Below are 23,325 nucleotides of genomic sequence, written 5' to 3'. Positions count from 1 at the left end.
AGTGGCTTCAATACCTTACAATTTATTCATAGCTGAGAAGTATTTGGGGACAGAATATTAAAAAAGGTCTGTATTTCTTCCTTCAAGTCCTCTTTTGGCCTGTCCATTACAGCCTTGGGATGAAATGCTCAGGGTTCTCATACATGCAAAAGACAGTGAGGCGCCCACACGCATTCTCCTTCTCTAGGCTGAAGTTAGCTAGCTGCACACAAACAGCCGTGGCACCTCATCAAGTGGGCCTTAGATGTAGTCGTTTGTCAGTGGCGATTTCCTCTTAACTCCTCAAAGATCAAAGCAGCCAAATTAATGAGGTCTTCGGTAGGAGAGCTCCTGACAATGTCCACTAAGGTGGAGTGAAAATATCTGCCACAGGTCTAGGCAAAGTCAAAAATAGTAGCTTTTTATTTCCAATCCAGAAACTGTCCCCTCCTCTCCATTCTCCCTTCTCACATCTCCTTAATCTCTAATTACATTGGAATTACCTAAAATAGGCTCTCCTAGCAAAATAAAGTCAGGGGGTAAGAAAATATAACTTCGATTTTTCTCTTTTGTGTTGTTTATTTAGCTTTAAATTGAGATAACACTGTAACTTAAGTCTTTAATTCATACAGGCTGACAATGACAATTTTATTCACCTACAGTTTATGACCCACACCCTTTCCTACCTGGGAACAACCTACTGGGATGTCTTACCCCAGTTCAGACAACCATTTGAGTCATTAATGAACTCTGACTGGAGAGAAACAAGAAAAACTATGCCTACTAGAAATCAGTTATCCTTTCGGGTCATAAAAGCAACGCTCTTGAATACCGAATATTTCATAAGAACTTTGTCGGGGGGGAGGGTGCTGCTGTTGCTTATTTTGTCATTCCTGCCTACGATTTGCATCACTACTGTTCATCCTGGCAGAGTTCTGGTGTTTGCGATGTGCTCTAGGACACCAAGGACGGCAGCACCATGGCAGGTGTCCTGCATGTCTGTCACCTCCCCTCCACTGCACAGCGGACATCTCTCTTCAACCCATACGTCAGTGAGGTTGACTGTGGCCTCAGAATTCTTAACAACTACACTTGAGAGAGTGAGTTGAAATCCATTTGCCTTCCCTGTTCTAGATAGAAACTTGCTTTATTGAGAAATCACAGACTCCCTGCCTAAATTATACTGATACATATCTCTAATGCTGTAAGTACAATATGCTTCCTATGTAATGAAGAACAGGATTTATAACATAAAAAGCAATGTCTCAGATTTTAGGATCTGATATAAAGGCGTATTAACACAAATGAATGGATGGAGAATTATGAAGCAGACTTTTAAAAACAAATGATTATACCTCCCTGAAAAATCACCAAAGTATAATGTAATGTTTGAAGCAAGTATCTGGTATTGAGAATTTTGTATTGTCTATACAGATGTATAGATGATTAAAAAAACAATGGGTTTTATACATATTCCATTATGAAACAGCGCTGTGGTAGGCATCCTCTGAGATCGTTCCCAGTGAGCTCATTCACACCCTTGCGTATGCAGTTGCCGCCTACGCTGTACCAGGGTTGGTCTGTGTGACCAACAGCATATGGCAGAAGTGATGGCATGTCACTCACTTCTGAGATTGGTTATAAAAGGCAGTGCAGCTTTGGTCTTGATGTTTCTCTTGCTCTCACTTTTGCTCTTGCCCCTTGCTTTTGGGGGAAGTGAGCTGTCATGCTGTGAGCAGCCCTAGGGCCCTACGGAGAAAGGGCCACGGTGTGGCGAGGAAATGAAGCCTCCTGCCAACAGCCACGTGTGCGAGCCTGGAACAGATTTTCCAACCCCACTGAGCCACTCTGCGGCTCCCGGCCCTGCCTCGCAGCTTGACTGCAGCTTCATGAGAAACCCAGAGAGAGAGCCATGATGAGCCAGCAAAACCGTGCCTGCAGTTTCCATTCTCTGAAACTGGGTGAGAAAATAAATATTTATTATGTTAAGCTGCAAAATCTGGGGAAATTTTATTATGCAGCAATGGAGAATTAATACAATCATGATCATCGATCACAATAAATCTGAATCTTCCAATAAAAAATAGGAGTACAATGAAAGCAATGTAGCAGCTGTCTAATTTATAATATTTAAACTCACTTCTACTATCAAACATGACTCACATAATGATCTTATTAAATTATATAACATACAGATGAAGTATATGAACTTCTGAAGTGGAATCACACTAAAGACTACTATAAATCTGGAAGAGTATACAGCTTCAAAGGGAAGAGAACAAGTAGGGTAGATAAATGGCTCAAGTGAATCAGATAACTGCATTATAGCACCATCAAGATAACTGGCATTTTGTCATTAAATTTAAAAGTGATGCAACTCTCTAAGGAGAAAGTAAGAACATTTTCCCATGAATGCATACACACACACACACACACACACACACACACACACATACACACACACATGAGCGAGCCCAGCCTATGTGCATATACGTACACACATATATTGATATACACACATATACGTATAGAGATATACGTGGTTTTGGTTCTAGGAAACACTCTAGCAATGCCAACACTTGAAATAAATTTGCGTACACCAGGTAAAATGCTTTCTTCTCCGGTGTCAGAACTCCCGCAGGTAACTACGAAGTATTCACAGCTGTGCAGTGGACACATGGCTGATGGGAACGCTCCATGAGGGCTCGCTCCATCTGGGCCTTCTCGGGATAGCACTGACAGCTATTCCTTTGCCTGGGGCTTGGCTTCCATCAGCTGCGACAATTTACTTTCTTGGAAGACAGCGACAGATGTCACTCTCAGGGAAAAGGCTATATGTCTGCAGAGCATCATCTCCTCCGGTGTTCTGGAGGGGTGATTGCAGTCATTTCTAAGTAGAGGCGAGAGAGGTGATAACCTGAGTTCAGGTCTTGTTATTTCTTGCCGCCAAAGCACATTTGCCTGGTAAATGAGCCGCCTCTGCCTCAAAAACTGACACAGGCTGTCCAGCCTCAAATTTTGGTTGGTGTAGCGGGACGATGAAGATTGAAAAACAAAAAGCTATGCACCCCGTTGTTCATAGCAGCATTATTTACAATACCCCAGTGCTGGAATCAACCTAAGTGCCCATCAATAAGTGAATGGAACCAAAAGCTATGGTACATTTACACAACGGAATACTATGCAGCAGAAAGAAAAGAAAGAGCTACTACTACCCTTTGTGACAGCATGGATGGAACTGAGGAGCATTATGCTAAATGAAATAAGCCAGGCGGTAAAAGACAAATACCATATGATCTCACTTATAAGTAGAACCTAATCAACAAAGCAAACAAGCAGGAAAATATAACCAGTAACACTGAAAGAACAAACAAACTGACAGTAATGAGAGGGGAGGGTGAGGGGGGTAACGGGGGAAAATAAGGGGAAGGGGCAAACCAAAGAACACGTATGAAGGACCCGTGGACAAAGCCCAAGTGGGGCAGGAGTGAGGGTGAGAGGTGCGGGTGGGTGCGGCAGGGGAGAGTGGGGGGGGGGGAATGGAGACAGAGGTATTTGAACAATATAAAAAATTTTAAAATAATTAAAAAAAGAAAAAGCTAAAAAGCGAAACGAAGTTCCAAGAGAGTCACAGAGCGGCTGTGGGTGTTTGCTTATGCAGGCGCTACTTCTCTCTGGCAACGTCAGTTACCTGAAGGCAGCCAAGAGCCACGCAGCCACCCCCATCAAAATGTTACAATGGCGGGGGCCGGGGCGGCTCACCGTGCTGCAAGCGTCTACTTGGGCTCAGGTGCCATGATTGGCTCTTCTAATACACAAGCTCACTCATTCTGGACAGGAACCCTAGCCTAGGAGGCACTGATATTATTTCCACTCTATAAATGTGGAAATTAAAGCTCCGAGAGGTTACATACACACATCCAAAGTCATTCAACTATTCTATGGAGACAACAGCATTTGAACCCAGTTTCTTCAACTCCAAGGCCCATGTTCTTCTTTCCCCTCAACCATACAACCTTCCTGATCAAATCCACCTGTGCCAGAATGTATGCGCCTGACCCCCATACAAGCCGCTGCAGACACACACTCGGGGGCTATTTACAAGCAATGCAGATCCGTCTGATTGTCTGGCACCCTGTCCTCTTCAAATAAGAAGCTCCTGGGGAAGAGGGGGAAGTGTGTAAAGGGTAAAAAAGCAGAATGGGGACGAGGGGATGGATGGGCACGCCGAGAGCAGAGAGATGACAGCTGGGTCTGCATTCTAGCTAACGCGGCTTAACGTCCCTCTGCAGGGCTCACTGTGTAATGCGCAGGACTGACACTCATAAGAACTCGTTTTTGTTCAGCAGCCTCAGTGTAAGAAGGCAGGGAAATACGTAACACTTATTAAGTAAGACTTTCATCAAGAATAGTTAAGCAGAAATAAGGGTAGGTGCTTGAATAGCGTTAACGTCTGGCAAAAAGAGCCCAACTCAGAGCACCCTGTTCCCCCATGAGGCTGGGTAAGGGAAGCACTGGTATAGTGTCAGATTTTCTTGTCTTTACAGTTTGACCTTTTTGATCTCCAGGAGGTAACCACTTATTCTTAGGACTAGGCTTCTAATCTACTATTTCATCTTTTCAAAATTTTTTTATTGTTCAATTGTAGTTGTCCCCATTCCCCCCCTCCCCCCATTTCTCTCCCCTGCCCTATCTCCCCCTTCCCATTGTGTATAGAGCTCTTACTAAATGGAGATCTGTTTAAGATGCCTTTTTTGGGTAAAGATACCATATTAAAATAAGGAGATGGAGGTGGAGCAACGTGTGTCCGCATGCGCTTGTGTGCACGTGTGGTGGGCTGGGGTTTGGGGGGTGGCTTTGGAGCCAGAGAGCCCTGGGTCTGTATCTTTGCTCTGTAGTGTCACTGTGTGGCCTTGACAGGTTTAGCCTCTTTTTTCACACAGGTTCTCCAACTGCGATGGTGAGACAAGGATATCCACCATTGTCCTCTGGGGAACAGATTTTTCTTATCCTCTCTTTTCTGCTTTTCTTATGAGTCAAAATTAAGGTCAAAAACAACTGATGGGCTTCCAAAACACAGCCTAAGGGATATATTTTCTAGACTAGAATGCACTACCTAAATGTAGTGTCTCTATTCCTTCCACAGGGACTACGAGTTAGATCTCAGAGCAGGCAGGCAAAGGGCTTGTTTATTCCTTCTCTTCTCTTGTCTCCTTGGATGCTCTTCTGCCTTGTGGAAGGAGCCCAGCCCAAGGCTACTGTGCCAGTCTGTGAGGACAGCAGCTTAAGCACATGGGTACTGGGCGGCGGGACACACTCGCTCTTTGGCTGGCCCTCTCTTGCTCCCTCCTTCTCCTCGGTAGTCAGTGATGACGCCTTCGGTATCATTTCCTCACAGGACACTAGTTAGGCTCTGCCTCTCACCTTTTGGTTAGAATATACTGACAGGCGGCTAAGGCTAAGCTTAGGTAAGAGCTCCCCACAGCATCCGGACTCATTTACTGACAGTTTTCAAATGCCTAGGGATTCAGAACCCCAGATAATAATGAATACTAGTTTGCCTTTCTTTGATCAGCCATTTCTTTGGTGAACCTTCTAGAAGACAAGCATGGCAGAGGGCAGGATGAAGCTCACTACCATGAGAATACCACCCTAATGGGTAGAGCGATGCCCACTCTCCACACTGTTACGAGGATTCAATGATAGATGCATAGAAAAATACACCTAATGTATGTCTGGTTATTCAATACTGCTAATGCTCAATAAATACTCATTTCCTTCCTCACCCCTATATCTTTTCCCTTATTCATTACAAAGTTAATATGAGAAAGAAACCTAATGCAAATGTGAATATGCTTTTTCATTTTCCTGCCACACGGACAGCACAGCGACCCAATCTCCCAGGAACTAAGCATAGTTAACACGGCGTATCACAGTGCAATTTCCATCCAGAAGAGTTATGATTCTGGAAGTGACTAGTATGGTGCTAAATGTAGTCTATGCATGGAATTCCTGGGTCCTCTGCTCCAAAAGTCCCTTTCTCCTTCACAGGTTTTAAACTATATCTTTGTTTTATTAATTAGTTTTTGTTAGAGACCACAGAAAATATACATCATGACAACACTGTGACAGGTTTACTGCTAGTTTTGTCTTAAATCTTTTCAAATATGAAGCTTCTTAATTCTCCATGTTGTTAATGGTCACATGATTTTTCTTTTTCTTTTTTCCTACCAAGATGATTTCTCCATGTTGTAAATTTATGAGTACTTATTCGGCATCTACTGTGTTCAAAGTTCTATGCTAGGTGCTTCACATTTAACAACTTTATAAAGTACTTAATATACCCCTTATTTTATGATGAGAAAGCTGAGGTGAAGAGAGGTGGAAGAACCTGTGTAAAGTCCCAGCGCTTGAGAATCGAAAATCTGGACACTGCTTTGGAAAATACTTGCTTATTGGAAAGGACAGCAAGGACACTTCTCCTTTCTCCTCCCCAAATACATAGCAACTATCATTTCTTAAAAAGGACATCTAAGGGATCTCTTGGAATCTTCGGAGTCTGTCAGGAGTCCCTTTTTGCCCATATAACCCAGCTCTGGCATGAGAGGAATTACCGCAAACACTGTGGGAGAATCCCAGAGTGCTCTGTCCAGGGTAAAACTGACCGGCTCGGCAGCTAGAAAACGTATCCCTTTCAAAGAAAGGCCTCTGTTGGTGACAGTCTAGTACAGTGGAGAGAACCGTGGAGTCAGAAGACTGATTCTGCTCTGGGCTGGTCATTTAGTGGCTGTGGATTTTTTAGGAGCCTCCTCTAGACTCTTAATTTTCTTCTGTTAAACAGAACATAAGGGACACATACCTGCAAGGGTGTTCTGAGAGTCCACCAAGATCACCTCTGTTCATAGACTATCTCGTTTATCTCTTCAGTTGCTTAGTTCCTGTCTTTCCTCACTATTGTGTAAATTCCACGATATCAGAGAACTAGTCTGTGTATTTCACTATGGAATCTGCAAGGCCTGCATGGAACACTGCCTGGCACATGGCAAATCTTAAAAAGAAATCTGCAGATAAATGAGCAGTGTACTTTGCAAAGCAGTGAAAATGTTCATTATTATTAGTATTACTAAGAAGTTTTAAGTGGAGTTTTCATTAGATTAACTTTTCATAAATAGCAGTACTTGAAACCAGAACTGAATCCAGGCAGTCAATATTTAAATTCAAATGATGATCCTGCTCCTATTTTTTGATGTTTCCCTTGAAATTATTACTAGGTTTTGTTTCTTTCCCCAAATGATATCTGATATGAGCATTTAAATCACATGAAATGAAAATGGTGAGCCTACATTTCTTGTTTCTAATTTTTGTAACCTCCAAGAGTGTTTCTTAGTTTTGCTGATCATTCTGCAACTTCCAGGTTCTCTCCAGATGTGAAAAAATTGCTTACTTGGTGGAGATGCTCGCACTTACTTGATGAAGTACTTGATGCCATCTGCCGTGTAAGCTTCCTCCCACCCGTAAGGTAGGCCTGGAGCGAAAGGAAACCAAAAATACACTGAATAAGATTTAATTAAATGTATTTAATTTCCTAGACACCAACTTCCCACATTTTCCACAATGATTTGAGTACATTTCTTGCACAAAATAATTTTCTAGAAAGGAAGAATGAAAACAATTCAGATGAGCTTTCATACTCAGCTTCTTTAAAACATCATAAATAAGCCCTGAACAGTTCCTCTGCTTTAGTTGCATTAACTGGATTATGACTTGTCATTTACATGTAGTGAGAGCATTTCTGTCAGCAGGATTCAAGTAAAAATTTTCGGTGCAGGGGATGATTCTTGCCTGGAGGCAGAAGGATGGACAAGGTGGCCTCTGCTTGTCTATTCTGGCTCAAAGTCTCTTTAATTGGCTCCCTTTCCTTTATTTTGCTCAGCTCCACTGGGAATGAATGGTGTGCATGAGTGCCAGGTCAGCATGGGTTTGGAAGTAGCTTTTGGACAAGACAGAATGCCTTACGAAGTTTAAAAGTTTAGCAAAGTGATTTAAATGGACTGTGGTGTTATATTTTGTTATTTAAGAATTTTGTGTTCTAAACATAAGTGGCCAAACAATTTGCTAAAGTTAGCTTCCGTTTCTGTAATGGGATTAACAGTTAGCTATAAAGAGGTGCACATTAAAGTAAGCAAGCAATTCTTTGGCCATATTGTTTGTAAATGAGTGCGTTTTTGTCCTCATCACTCCATGAAAACAGGCCCATACTGAGGTAGCCACATTCTCTTATATTCCAATTAGAACCCTCTAGAACACAATGTTGTCCATCCTTCCACTCCATCCCTGAGTACAGCTAAGGATTTTAATTGACCTTTTGGATCAGTCCTTGATACAGGCTTATCATGGCTCCTTTGATGGGTATAGGACAGATTAATGTGCTAAAGAAAGAACTCCAAGCTCAGGGAGCCTCCTTGTTTAGGAGCCTCCTATGATCACTTGAAATTGTTTCTGGTTGGAGGTGTTTATCAAGGAACCTCACATAACTGGGCTACCCCAACAAACCACTGATTTCCATTTACCCAAGCCTCAGGGAGAGGTGGACCAAAGGTGCAGGAACAGTGACTATTTGAATGAAACAAAACCTTACTCTATCACCATTTGCTTTGTAAAGAATATTCTTTGACAGCATCACTCAGAATGTTGTTTTTATAATGAAGGCAAGCAACACAAGCTTTATTTTATGTCTCTCTCCAGTCTAAAACAGGTTGTATAAAATAAGATCCTGGTCAAAAATTCGTAACTATTTCCTTCCTAGGTAAACGCAGGCCACCTAGGAAATACTTTTCTCTCGTAATGGATACATGTTCCTACTTTAAGTAGAAAATGAGCACTTCTGGGAATTCGACATACGCAATTGACTGGCTTCTTGAAAGCTCCTGAAGTGACACTTCCTGTGTGTCCTCCAGTGTCTGCAGCCAGCGGTGCTCAGCCAGCCAGACCGTGAGAAACTTGCTGCTGCCCCAGTGCAAGTACATGCATTTTCTCTCATCGCATTTTCTGCGTCTTTGTTACAGGTCACCTCATTCATCCCTGACAAGCCCTTCGCCTGCAGCGAAGAGTCTGATGACTGTACATAAAGACCCTGGCTTCATGGCAAAAATGCCCAGAAATACCAGGATTTCTGATAAATGATAAATTGAAAGTCATCCTCATGTGGTTAGGACTTTTGCCTGACTGATCTATTTGTCTGTCTAGCACAATCATATTTGTACTCCTCCTTTCTTAATTTATAGAATTTTAATGAAAAGGAGAGAACATGTATACTTTAGAGATAGTATCGTTACATCCACAGGCTTACTTGAAAATCGAGATTGACAGTGAGATACCACATCCCCTATGCCACCAGAAGAGAATTCCTGCCCAGTTCATTTTCTTACAATTATTGAACAGGGATTGTAACTTCACAACAGACTTACTAAGGGTACCAATTCATATCTATTTAAGGCAAATGGTTATTTGACGACCTTAGCCATCAGGATATTCCTGTGTATTAAATAATATGTGTAGCTTATTTTAGGATAAATTCTCTGTTCTGAAAAAAAATCATCATTTCTTTTTAGAAGACTGAATGGTTTCTTCTTTTTCATGCAGTGAAAATACTGTAAAAAAACAGCCTTGGAGACTAAATTGACAGTAACTATCTCTCAGTGATATTTCAGTAACAGAAAATACAATGTCTGATTATAAGCTGGAAAATGGAATATACTGATAATCCAAGTAGCCTACTTTATATTAAAAAAGCACTGTTGACTTCCACAAGCTTATATGATTAAGATGAACTCAGTTTTCCACTAGTGAAGGTTTTCTTCACAGTAAGTACTTGGGGCATAATTATAACATATGATCTAAATACTTTTCAGTAATCGTTATTGTTCCAAGGCATTAAAATTTTTCTACCTTCCCCATATCTTTGTACTTGCAAATACATAATGTTTCTATTTTTCCTTTTCTTTTCATATTTTTTTAAACAATTGTTATAACAACTGTGATCACTTGACATTGTTTCTGGTTGGAGGTGTTTATCAAGGAACCTCACATAACCTTCCATCCATCAGGGGTCATCTGCTTCCAGTCAAACCCCCCACAGCGATGACTCTAAAGTCTTTGTGAGGGTCTTGCCAATTAAGAGTGTTGTACAGTATTCAACTTAGAATGTTGGCTGTCACCTAAATGTCACATACCCCAAAACAAACTCATCACATGTCCATACCAAATAGTTCCCTTTCAATTTCCCAGTTTACTTAAGTACCAAGATTCTCTTTGTCATGCTTGGCCCATTCATTAAATATTTATGGATCATTTATTATGTGTTCAGCATTTGATTTGGTGCTCAGTATACAACGATGAACAATAAACATGGACCTTGAACTCATGCAGCTTTAAAAAATAATAATAAGTAAAGACATTAAAAATAGGAATAAATACTATGAAGCAAAAGTATTGAACACTCTGAAAGACTGACTCATAGCACAAAGGCAAAACTCTCTAATACATAAAGAACTCTAACAATCAGTAAGGAAAAAAAAATCATTGATAACTAGAAGTCTGTGAAACATGTGAGACATTTAGGACACAGGGTGCAAATACACTTAAACATATGAACATATGCTTAATTTCACTCTTAATAAGAGAAATACTATTATGAGAGATCATGTTCATCATGTTAGCAAAGATTAAAAAGTGGTTTTAATAAGACACTGTGTTGAGGGTATGTAAGAGGCGGTCATTTTCAAACTGATGGGAGTTTGAATTGATAACACATTTATGGGTAGAAACTATCTAAAATCTTAAATGTTAATAATAACATTTTGATGTTTACTGAGAAGTTTATGTGCTAGATATTGCTCTAAGCTCTATACAGGTACCAGCTCAGAAAACCTCACAATCCTAGGAGAGGTACTGGTGTTATTTTCTTCATTTTACAAATAAGGGAAAGGTTGTCACTTGTTGGCAAGGATAGAGCTGCAATGTTGAACTGTCTCTGTGTAGCACTGCATCCAGGTATTTCCTTCTAGGAATTTATCCGATAGATATACTTTACACATAAGATTATTAATTATGAAAACAAAAGACCAAAAATAATCTAAATATTCACCAAGAGGACTGATTAAAGTCAGACAATATATCCAGATAATGGGCTAATGTCCAGCTGTGAGAAAGAATGAGGAAGTAATTTATGTACGAATTTGGATGCAGGGTGCGGTACATCAAGGCAGGCTCTTTGGAGGAGCTGCAGTCACCCAGGCACAGAGGTGGGAAAGGACGCTGCAGGCCGAGTGCACAGCATGTGCAAAGGCTCTGGGCTGGGGAAGGGCTGGGCACGGTTCAAGAACTGAGATCATTGTTATTGGAGCAGGGAGGGAGGGAGCGGGGAGTGATAGCAGAGTTGGCTGGAGAGACAGGCAAATATAACTATGCATGGCTTTGCAGGCCATGTTAAACTTGCTTGGAAGTTTCTTAAAAAGGAAGCAGGAGATCTGCTCCTGTTTAAGATGAAGAAAACTGCAAGAGAAAGTTGCTTCCACCATATGTGGGGAAAAGATGCGCAACTTAAAAAAACAATATATTCTGAGCTCCTCAGAAACTGAGTTCCTCACCTGAGCTGACTCTTGGGTGAATTGAATTCCAAAGGGGCAACAAGCCTCTCTGAGGGAACACGGGGCAAACAAACTCCTTCTGTCTTGACAGGGCACAGGAAGACGAGGCGCAGCCATAAAAATGGGTAAGAAGAAAACATCTAGCAAATTAACAAATTTGTAAAGTTTGATTACAGACCAGCATTCCTGAGAGCCCTGGACCCGAGGAGAGCCTGCTCTCCCTGAAGAGCTCTTTGCGCAGGAGAGAGGCTGGGGGATGGGCAGGAGACTGAGGGCCCCGGGAGCGGTGCAGCTCAGCAGCCCCTGCAAGGGTTCCCGGTGGAGCGGGCACGCCATCTGCTCTGGCCCTGCGGGGGCACAACATGGTGACCCACTGCTATGGGTGGCACAGGGGTATAACCTGCAGGTGCCTGGACCCTCCTCTGAGATAAAATAATAGGTTGCTGCTGCTGGGAAAGAGAAGCAAGAGACCCCCACACCCTGGACAGGAGTCTGGGGAACATGAGGCAAAAGTCATCTGTTTCTGGGAGAGGGGCAAGAAATCATTACATCCCCACTCACTGCAGGGGCGAGGGCAGGAAACCTTCCGAATCTAGAATCCTGCACTGGTGCAAAGCAGACTCCACAGTCCAAAAGGAGAAGGGCAGGAAACCCACCTGGGTCCCGAGTAGGAAGTGGCGTTGTTTGTGACCCTCGAGACTTGGGCACACAAGGCCTGCCTAACCAGAGACTGGAGTAGAAAAACCAGCAGCCTCTCCTCAACCCGCCACCCCCTCACCTACCAGGAACCTTGCACTGTGCAAAGAGCAATGGCTGTCCCCCTCAAGGGGAGGGCAAGAGAACAGACACGAAGCGTTCCCAGAAGCAGGGGCGCAGGGTTGCCAGCCTGCCAGTTGAGGACGGCGCAGCGCACAAGCACTGGAGGAAGCTGAAGTCTGTGCTGAACTTGAGATACAAAATGCGAACCCAGCTTGCCTGCAGATAAGACCATTCTGAATAGTCCCCATGTACTAATGGCCTGACAGAAGAGAGGCAGGCCCATTCAGGGTTTAAATAACATTTGTCTCAGTCTCTGTAGTTTGGTACCTTCGATGTCTGACATTCAGTCAAAATTATGAGACACAGAGAAATGAGAACAAATGAGACACAGAGAAATGAGAACAAAAAAATCCATTGCCAAAAGATAAAACTACGAACAGAACCAGATCCAAATATAGATAAGATACTGAACTCCAAAATTATTAAAATGATACATTAAAAGATCTAGTGGAATCTGGTGAATTATGGCTGTGTGACTGTAGCAATGCTCACTATTTGTGCATATTATATAGAAGGTGGGTGACTGAGCTGGTAAGGCCTGGGGTCTTGTTAAATGCTATGAGGGAAGAAGAGGGGGCCTCTTGAATTGAGGGAACCTGTAAGAAGTTAAGGCAGACTTTAAGTTGAACGAGAAGACAAGTAAAAACAATGGAGGAGAGCAACAAAAGAAGATCTTATTGAGGACAATAAATCTGTAGTGAGCTCGAAAAATGGGAGGTTTCAGTGGGAGATTCAGAAGTTTGAACGCTTTCCGTTGATGCCAATGTTCCTGGTAGGAATGGTAACATGGAAACATGTCACTGGACAAAAAGAATCGAAAAGGAAACGTTTCCATGAATGATGACAGGCATCGGGATGAGGAGAAACCTGGAGAATGAAAATTCTAATGATAAAATACAGAAAGATAATACCATCAATTGCAGACACAGCTCAAACAGAGTCAAATTTATTTGAAAAGCACTGGTTAGTATAATTGTTATAAAAACTCAAATACATTTCACTTCCAGCACCAGGTATCTTGGATGTAAGAAAAAGAGGCGAGGGAGAAGAAGAGGGAGAGAGAGATCTAATGCAATAATTTCAATATTCTAAAGACTATAAAATTCATCCCATAGTAGAATTTTCACTTTGTTTGCAATCAGAAAATCTAAATCTATATGCAATGTTCCTCAAGTTGAACAACCAGGGGGAAGTAATAGTCTTATGGAGTCTCAACTTTCTCATCTATACAGTGGTGATAATAGCAGTTACATTGTCTTGCTTATAGGGTTATCATGAGGCTCTTACTAGATAATATATTACTCTACAATGATATGCAGGAGACCATTATTCATAGTAATGAAAAGAACAGTTACTTCTTTATCACTTAAGATTCCTGAGATATAGAGTAATTTGGATGCTTAATATAGGAAAAGTATCTACAGGAAACATCTCTATTAATGTGTAAGTATATATTTTTTACAAAGTTCTCCTCCATACAGGAAATTGTTCTATTTTCATGCATGACAACCTTCAGCAAAAGAACAGAAACTAATGGGACACTGAGCCTCATTGAAGATGATGGTCAATGTTACCAACTGGCGCATGGCGGGGGGAGCCCTAATTTGTATTATTTGCTGATTTCATAGTGTAAATGCTCCTACAATGACCAACTGCAGTCTACTAATGTGACGCCAACTGACCACAGGGGTGGAGAGAGATGCACAGTGGCACACATAATCTAGTGTTCCCAGATAGGGCAGACGTAAATAACCTCAAGAACAAAGGGGATAGGAAAGTGTAGGAAAATAAATAGCATGTGGTAAGTTTGAGTATTTATTTTTCTTTTTAATATAATTTAACTTTCATCTTAAACATTTTAATATTTAATAATGACTATGTTTCACAATCAGCTCACAAAATTCTTGCAAGCCAGTTCCAACATAAGCACTGTGCAATCCATGTTTTAGCTTTTTGGTCCTAACGGACAGACAGTTCCAAAAATCAAGAGATAAAATACCACTTTGTCCAATGGGTCATTACACGAAACTGGGATCAGCTTTTAAAGATGTGGAGAATCATTGCCCTGGCAATAAAGTATGTATTTATCAAATCTTTACATAAGGGTTTTTTTTATGTGCCTGACACTCTTCTAGGTATTTTATAAATATTAACTCATTGTATCCTCTTAACAACTACAGGTTCCAGCATAAATAATGCCTCTTTTTTATTACAAAATCTTTTATTACAAAATCATAAGCACATGATTCTGTAACATAACAGTATCACACTCAAGTACGCCGTATGACATTTTGGGTGAAATGTTCACATTAAAACTATAAATTATTACACCCCTGTTATTACCCTGCCCGCCCCACTGAAGGAGGCCTCACTTCTGCTGGGCCCTGTATCAGAGATTAGCCTCGTTTTGCAGAGAGGAACAAAGAGGTCTGGGAAACGTGTCCATCAGCACCCTGCTAATGGATGGTGAGGTCGCAGCTGGAACCCACGCCATCTGTTGCTACGGCCTAAGCTTTCAGCTTTTGTCCTGCTGCTTCCCTTTCCCTAGCTCCTGCCTGCACGGCCAACGATCAACATTTTAAAATGGGCAAATAATACTTTCGCCTAACGTTTGAAGAGCAAGAACAAAAAAAATAAAATAAAACGCCCAGCACCTCAATTTCTGCATTTCCCAGGGAGACACTCTGAAAGGAACTGAGATAATTTTTAGGCTTGAACACAAAGCAGTCTATTTTAGAGACACTTTATGTTAGATTTATGACTGTACAAGTTAATTTGTAGGTCTGAACTTTACTGCCAATTTTAAAAATACTAGCTCATTTTCCTATGAAAAAAGAATCTATTATATTGAGTGATAGTTGTAACCTATAAATAACCAAATAATACAGCATTTTAAATATTAAAAATAATTTCTAAGGAAGCAATTTCTTAAAAACTATACAGATTTCCTGAATTGTGCTTTAAACACTTATTAAAATTGGACTTGGGTAAACACTATATTAACAGGCATAATTTAGATCTATGACTTGATTTTTTAAACTTTTTAATCCTTGCCTGAGGACATTTTTTTCATTACTTTTTTAGAGAGAGAGGCAGTTAGAGAAAAGGGAGAGAGAGAGAGAAACATCTATGTGAGAGAGATGCATTGATTGGCTGCTTCCCGTACAGTGTGTGCCCTGACCTGGGTGTGTGCCCTGACCGGGAATTTGCAACCTTTCAGTTACGGGATGATGCCCCAACCAACTGAACTATGCTGGCCAGGGCTCCATGACTTGATTTTTTTACCGCATGGTTACATACATCATCTGAACAAGCAAAAAAAAAAAAAAAAAAAAAAAAAAAGGGCAAATAATATGTATACTGTAGGAATATTTTATGTATTTATATTTATGTCTCAAATTCGGAGGTTAAAATGCTAACATAATTAGATATATTATTTCTAGTTAGAAGTCACTTACTGAGCAAGTTAAAAGCTGTAATATTTTAAAGGAACAACATGATCAAAAATATTCCTAGAGGTCATTTGGTGGTCCATAGTCCTCTGTACCTTGTTGTCATTATTTTGGGGCAAATAGATACTAGACTAATACCCACTTAAGCAGAGGAAAAAGCTAACATTCATTTCCTACAGTTCTCTTCCCAACAGATGCAAAACTCAGTATTTTTACAGTTGGAATTCTTTTACTCCCATTTCCTTGAACTATGATGCCCAGACATTTAGGAAGCCAGCTTCAATGCACTGTCCTGGACACCACTTAACTCTCATCTCATAGCCCAGACTGAAGATGAGAACAGCGGATTTCCTTGGCAGTAGTCTCTAGGTATTTTTACAATGCTGGGGGAATGATCTGTTGGGGTTTGTTTTGCTTAAAATTCTATCATACAATGGACTTCACTGTGTGCGTTAATATCAGTCAGCATAAAACCATGGAAGCTTTCCTCACTGGAGTGTGAGCTCCCTCTCTGCGTGATCAGCCTAGAGAGATGGCTGGCTGCGTGTGCTTCCTCATTCCTTTCAGTGTACAAAGATAAACAGGATTTCTTTAAAGTGCCGCTGTTAATACAATAACAGATATTAAGGAGTCAGTGGCTGCCCAGCATGAATTAAAGGACCCATCACAACTGACTTAGTGTCTAGTGGTGGTCAAGTTGCTGTCAGGCTTGTCTGATTTCCACCTGTTACAGGAACAGCAATACGATGGGTAGTCCAAAGTGGACACCGCCATTTGTCCGCAACTAACGGGTTGCCTGAGTGTAACACGTGGCCAGGCTTGATCTCAGAAATAGGAACAGCAGCTCACTGACTAGGTCAAAATGGATTCAAAGGGACAGAGTAATCAGTATATGTCTTAAGGTGATTTCACAAAAATCTCTACCGCATGTCATAGTTTTTTTCAGCTTCCAATCTGACTTCCCTGTGATTTCTAGACTCAGATTTGAAGGGCGTATGTGATTAGGGCAGGCCCACTGAGACAGTCTCCCTGGCTTAAAGTCAACTAATTGCATATGCAAACTCTCTTCCCAGCAGCACCTAGACTAGTATTTGGTTGAATAACTGGCAAAAGGGGAGTGTGCGCCAGGGGCCTGGAATTTGGGGGGCCACCTTAGCATTCTGCCTACCACAGTGCTCGGATAATTTATTTCACGTACTGCCTAAAGCAGAGGTGAGACACTTTTTTCTTCCTGGAAAGAGAAATGTCACTGATGAAAATATGTCAAAGGCCACAAACTTCATAACTAATTTCAGTGTTTTTAAAGGAGATGTATAAAATATCAATGTAATCTACAATTCAAATTAGTCATGGAATTATAAAAATTTGCCCCCAATAAATCCAGAAAACTGAAAAACGGTTTTGTGTTTTATTCTGTGGTAAAGGAAAGAGTGTGATAAAAAATGAGAAAGGGAAAGAAAAAGAGAAAACAAGCAAGCAAGCAAATAAGAGGCCAGGAGGCAGAAAAAGATGATAAAGAGATTTTTAAAAAATGCTTACTTCTCTTAACGAAATGGGCTATGAAGTCTTATAGTTGTGTGTATCATAGACCACACTGAAAAAAAAGAAGAGAGAATGCATAAAAAGGATCATGTTAAGTTAAATTTAGGCACAGCAAAGTTGGGAAGGTAAAGTGGATTTGGAGACGGTGGACTCAAATCTCTAGATCCCATCCCTCAATCTGATGGGGAATCTCATCCAAGCCAGCCCTGGCAGAGCTGGTCAAGACCTCCCTCACACTGGTCCAGCCTGGTCCACACTGGTCCGCACTTCTCGTGAGCGCCTCTGGCCCCTTACCCTGCCTAGACCCTGGATGGGTCAGAAGCATTACTCAGCACTTTTTCTGCTCACATTTGCTGAGTGCCTGCTATCCAAGGCCTGATTAGAAAGGCAGCCAGATCCAGAGCAGGGCCTGCTGTACACACGCATACTGGGCAGTCAAGAAACAGTTGTTGACTGCAGAAATTTGCCGCCCATGGAGGCTGATGGTTCAGTGAATCCTGCACATAGTTGAAATTTTATTGTTGTTATAAGGTCTTTGTACTCACTGGGGGAAGTTTCTTACAAATATTTGTACAACTGTTACTTGTGGATTTTGACAACAGGGTAGTGGAGGACCAACAGACACGCAACTTTAGAAATGCTGTCACAGACCAGAAGAAATTAAATCAGGATCATTTATGTTTCCTTCCTGGAGGGTAAATAATGCAACTCTAAAGACCACTGGCTCCTAATTATGTAGCATTTTGCTGTCAACATTTTTGTCTTTAACCATTTTTTAAAGTTTGGTTACCTGAAAATCTATTAAGGATCTCACATTACTTTCAGGAAAAACTTGAAAATATCATAAAAATAAAACTACTTTTGGGTATTTGTCTTTAAGAAGATTTGTTTAAATTTTTATTCAATTCATTGTTCCTTTTTTCTTGCATTCATTCATTTATTCATTCATTTTTCCATCACCATTTATACCCCCATCCCCTCTTCCACCGCCCCCCTCCCCGCCCATTACCATGCTGTTGACCATGTCCATGGGCTCTGTCCTTTCTTCCCCCTTTTTTGCTTGATCCCTCCACTCTCCCGACCTCCACCCAGAGCTGTCAGCAGAGCGCATCTTCCCCTGCCCTGTGGTACTTCTGTGGTTTGTACCAGCTTCTATCACAGCACCTAACCACTCTTTCACGTAAAACACGAGTTCCGTGAGGGTTATGACTATATATCTTATCTTTGTGTGCCTTTCTGGTACGCAGCGTGGGCTTTGCTGCATAACAAATGCTCAACAATGGTTTGTTGAGTATTCACATCCCAAGAAGTAAAACCCAGCTACAGATTTTTTTTTTTTTTTAAAGCAACATTGCCTAGAGGAATTTAGAAAAAATGTGGCATAGCAGGACTGCTTTCAGGAGAAAAGTGACAGCCTGCCTACCCAGCTTGGGCGGGGAGGGGTGGCAAACAAAAACTGATTTATTTTTAAGGAGCTCGGAGCTTGCTCAACAATAACCTCAAGGGCCTGGTTTCTTTGTATCTTTCTACTCTAGCATCCTCAGCGCAGCCTTGTTTCTGCAGAAAAGACCTCCAGGGCTACAGGTGTCATATCCATGTTGATTGAAGGCAGGAGGAAAGAAAAAGAGGTGGTTCCAGCTTTACTTGTTCTCATCCCATATTTAAAAGTTTCCCGAGAACTTCCTAGGCAGACTTTCCTTTGTATCTCATTGACCAGAAGTGGGCTGTGTGTACAGGAGGCAGAAAAAGCAAATGTCTGACTTCATAGTTTCTAATGTGATGGACCTGGTAGAGCAAACCCTGAGTCTTCCACAGATGACAAAAACAGTAAGACAGACTACAGGAGAGTGGGTTAGGTTAAGTAACATATTAGGGTATGAGGTTTGTTGGAATGAGTGTGTCGGAGATCTTGGGGACTCTGGGACATCAGTGCAAATGAATATTGCAGTTAATAACTCACGTTAAGATATTTTCTCAAGACTGAGTTTGCTATAAAGGAGCAAACTCAGGTAATCATGAGATATCTGTTTCAATCTTGCATCTCATAATTCTTTGAGTGCTTTTAAAATTACCAAAATCTACCTTAATGTCCCAGACATCCCAACTTCCTTTTGGTTCCATCACTGCCATTCAAACTTTCTCAGAGCCAAATCTTAAATGATTTGTCCTCTATAAACACTTTCCTGATTTTAAAACAATTTCCTTCAATTAGCACTTTGTACCATTCATAAAATATTTAATATATTTGACATCACTTCATGATGATTTGCACAATTGTTTTATTCCCCTCTTCCTGTAAACTAATTCCTTGAGGGTACTGAGTCTACCTCAGACAAACGTGGTTCCAAAATATTCTTTTCTGAATTGAATATTTAATTCATGTCCTCTCATTTGCTTACTCAGACTTTCCGTGTTGGAAGGAAGGAAACAGAAGGGAAGACTAACATGTACAAAAACAGGGCTGCTCCTTGCCTGTGGTGACGGTAAAAACTAGATAAAAAGTTCCCATTCTGGCTTGAAAATGGCATTCCGTCTGTGTGCAAGGGCTAGAAAATGCTGCCTCCTTTGAGCTGATGCAACTCTGAGGGCATGGCGCTTACAAGGCTAGGGGTCCTTCTGCAAAACAGAAAAAGGCGCTCATTACTCTAGGAAACACGGTCCTGTACCAGAGCATCCAGCTGGTTGCATTTCAGCCCCGTGTACCTCTGGACCTTTGCTTCTTGCACAAAATGCTCAAAGCTCTGCACCAGCCATATACAAGCAATTTCAGAAGTTCTATTTTCATCCAGGATATCTGCAACTCTTTTGTTATTTGTGCAAGCTTTGTAGTAATGGGAAAATAGGACTTCATGTTTTTGGGTAGGTCTAATTGTCCAAGGTTCTTGCTCATAATTTTTGCTCATAAATGAGCCAAAAATGTCCTCCTATTATTTATATCTGATAGCCCAAAGCCTTAATTTCTGATGCTGTAAGTACTAGTCATGCCTCAAAGCACTGTACTGGCATAGAAGCTGCCTCGTAAGCAACACACAAGTAATGGAATGGTGTGTAACTATTTATAGGCAGGGACCATGAACATGCATTTGGTTAGCAGGCATTTGTGGGTACATGCAAAGATATGTATTTCCGCTGTGGAAAACAGTATGGAATTTCCCCCCAAAAACTAAAAATGGAACTGTCTTTTGACCTGGCAATTCCACTGCTGGGATTATACCCTAAGAATCCTGAAACAACAGTTCAAAAGAACCTGTGCACCCCAATGTTCATAGCAGAATTATTTACAATAGCCAAGTGCTGGAAACAGCCTAAGTGCCCATCAGTAAATGAGTGGACCCAAAAACTGTGGTATATTTGCACAGTGGAACGCTATGCAGCAGAAAGAAAGAACGAACTTCTACCCTTCCTGACAGCATGGATGGAACTGGGGACCATTATGCTAAGTGAAATAAGTCAGGTGGTGAAAGACAAATACCATATGATCTCACCTGTAAGTGGAACCTAATCAACAAAACAAACGAGTGAGCAAAATAGAACCAGAGACATGGAAATATAGAACAAACTGACAGTGACCAGAGTGGGGGGTGGTGACGGGGGAAAGAAGGGGAAGGGTCAAGTCAAGGAACACGTATACAGGACCCGTGGCCAGGGACGATGGGGGGCAGGGACTGAGCGTAGGAGGTGGGGGTGGGTAGGGCAGGAGAGGGTAATGAGGGGCAAACGGAGACAACTGTAATGGGTAAACAATAGGAAAAAACTGAAAAACTAAAATAGAACAAATCAAAATTTACTTTAAGAATGTAATTTATAAACCCTGAGAATCTTAAACTTCGTTTCTATTGTCCCCCACCGGTTATTACTCCTCTATTATACTCTATTTTATGACATACCTACTTTAATCGCTTGTCATCCCTCACTGATCACTGACTCTGAGTATTAAATGTGAAATTTTAATTTGAAAATATTATTGATAAAAAAAATAAAATGCTTGCAGGCATATTTATAGAACAGCAAGAACTAATATTTAAAATGTAGCAGTATTAAAATTTTTATTTCCTGTCCTCTAATTGTCTTGGGAAAGACCTGAAATTAATTGAAAAGAGAATTTCACAAAATAAGGAAGAAAACCCTTTTAATTTATAATATTTTTACTTGAGAGGGATGACTTAGTAACCTTAACTGTGGTACGTGTTGGGAATAAAAGCGAGATTATAACGTTGGTTTGGTTTAATGAGTAATCAAATACAGTTCATTCTGAAAAGTCATCAGTATGATTAAAGCAGAGAAACACAAAGGTTAGGTGCATATGCCTAGAAAATTCAAAATATCCAAAGACTCATTTTCCCTGTTCGCAATACTTAAATATCAAAACCATGAAAGAAAAGGAATATTCTTGATTCCATTTATTCAATAACATTAATATACTTTAATAAGGAACATAGGCTGAGTTAAAGTTTATCTTTGTTTCACTAGACATATACTAGAACTGGATACAAAATTCTTGGTTATAGTAGAGATCAACCATCAGTTCAGGTGGCATGTATACAGCAGATATAAGATAGCGGATATATTTTTATTTATATACTTGTATTTATTTTATTTTAAATCAAACCATAAATGTATATTCATTTGCCAATCTTTATTGGGCCGAGTCTTTTCTTTGTTGATTAGTCCTCTGATCAGGATTCTGTGTTGCTCCCGTTGCAGAAACTGCACTCAAAAACGCATCTGCTATCATTCCCAGTGTCCATTTCTTCAAAGCAGATTGAGAGTTAAAGACAGTTATGAAACAACCCAAGGGCAGAATTCTTCTCAATTTTTAGAATTTCCCCAGAATCTTTTACAGATGATTCCCTCACATCTAATTAGTAGCATTAGTAGCTCACCTTTATCTCTTTAAGGAATTCAACTTAGTTTTTATGAAAACAACATTTTTCTCCATATTCGTGTTTCATGAAATTACAAATTACACAGTTAATTTATACTAGCAAGTACAAGAGACATTAATCATTTCGCAAATGAGTACAACCAGCTCTGACGATGCGCGCTGGCTGGCAACCATCAAGTGCCCGGCAGCACCAGAGAGAGGCCTGCTCGGAGCAGACGGCGCCCGCGCACGGCGTCTGCTTTGTAGGAAGAGTGGAGTGGGCTGGTTAACCAGTGGGCTGGTTTGGAGAAAAGATATGGAGTCTTTTATAATTTCCCGAGAATCATTTAAAAAATTTTAGTATCTACTATGACAATTACTTAACTATTCAGAAGGGGCGTCAAGGACCGTGTGTCAAGGACCCATGGACAAAGACAATGGGCGGGGAGGGGGACTGAAGTGGGGGGTGGGGGTGGGAAGGGCAGGGGGAGAGTAATGGGGGGACAGCGGGGACAAGTGTACTGCAGCACAGCAGCAGCAGCAGCAATAGCAGAAGCACGCTTTCAACCCTGCAGTCTGTCTTGGTTTCCACAACCCTACGCCTGCCGTATTCTCCTGTATCTTTCTGGCCACTCCTTTTAGTCTAGTTTCTTCTTTCTCTAGGGACCTCTAAATGGTCCTTTATCATAGGGGGCGCGTCCTGACTTTCAGAACTTTAAAAGCCCTATATATGTGGCCAGTCCAACCCTTTTCTTTAACTCTGGACTAATACAAGCAACTTCCCAATAACATATTTACTTAGATGTTTCCCATGCCCATGATACATATTTTTTCCAAAAGTAAGTTTTGATTTATTTCTCAAAAGTTGATCCTCCCTGAAATCCTCCCCATCTCACTAAGTGCATCATCTATTCCCGCCTCCTTTCGTTTCTTGGCCCGGGCAGCGCTTTGCCTCAGCCTGGAGTGCCCTGTCCTTGCTCCGTGGACGGCTGGCTCCTAGTCATCTTTCAAGTCGTAAAGC

At 41.1% G+C, this 23,325-nt stretch overlaps 1 protein-coding gene across 1 annotated transcript in view; it reads right to left on the bottom strand.

Moving 5' to 3' along the window:
- The window catches only part of STXBP4 (syntaxin binding protein 4), a 136,433-nt gene that overhangs the window by 8,718 nt on the left and 104,390 nt on the right, over positions 1-23,325 (bottom strand). The window contains exon 17 of the mRNA XM_054585433.1: positions 7,447-7,504. Coding sequence (XP_054441408.1) covers positions 7,447-7,504 — 58 coding nt within the window. The remainder of the gene's footprint in view (positions 1-7,446; positions 7,505-23,325) is intronic.

Source organism: Pteronotus mesoamericanus, unplaced genomic scaffold (assembly GCF_021234165.1).
Source record: "Pteronotus mesoamericanus isolate MK-2021 breed Mesoamerican mustached bat unplaced genomic scaffold, CSHL_Meso_final contig_84, whole genome shotgun sequence".
NCBI lineage: Eukaryota > Metazoa > Chordata > Mammalia > Chiroptera > Mormoopidae > Pteronotus > Pteronotus mesoamericanus.
The sequence above is the reverse complement of the archived record's forward strand: the minus strand, read 5'-3'. Positions and strand labels throughout refer to the sequence as shown.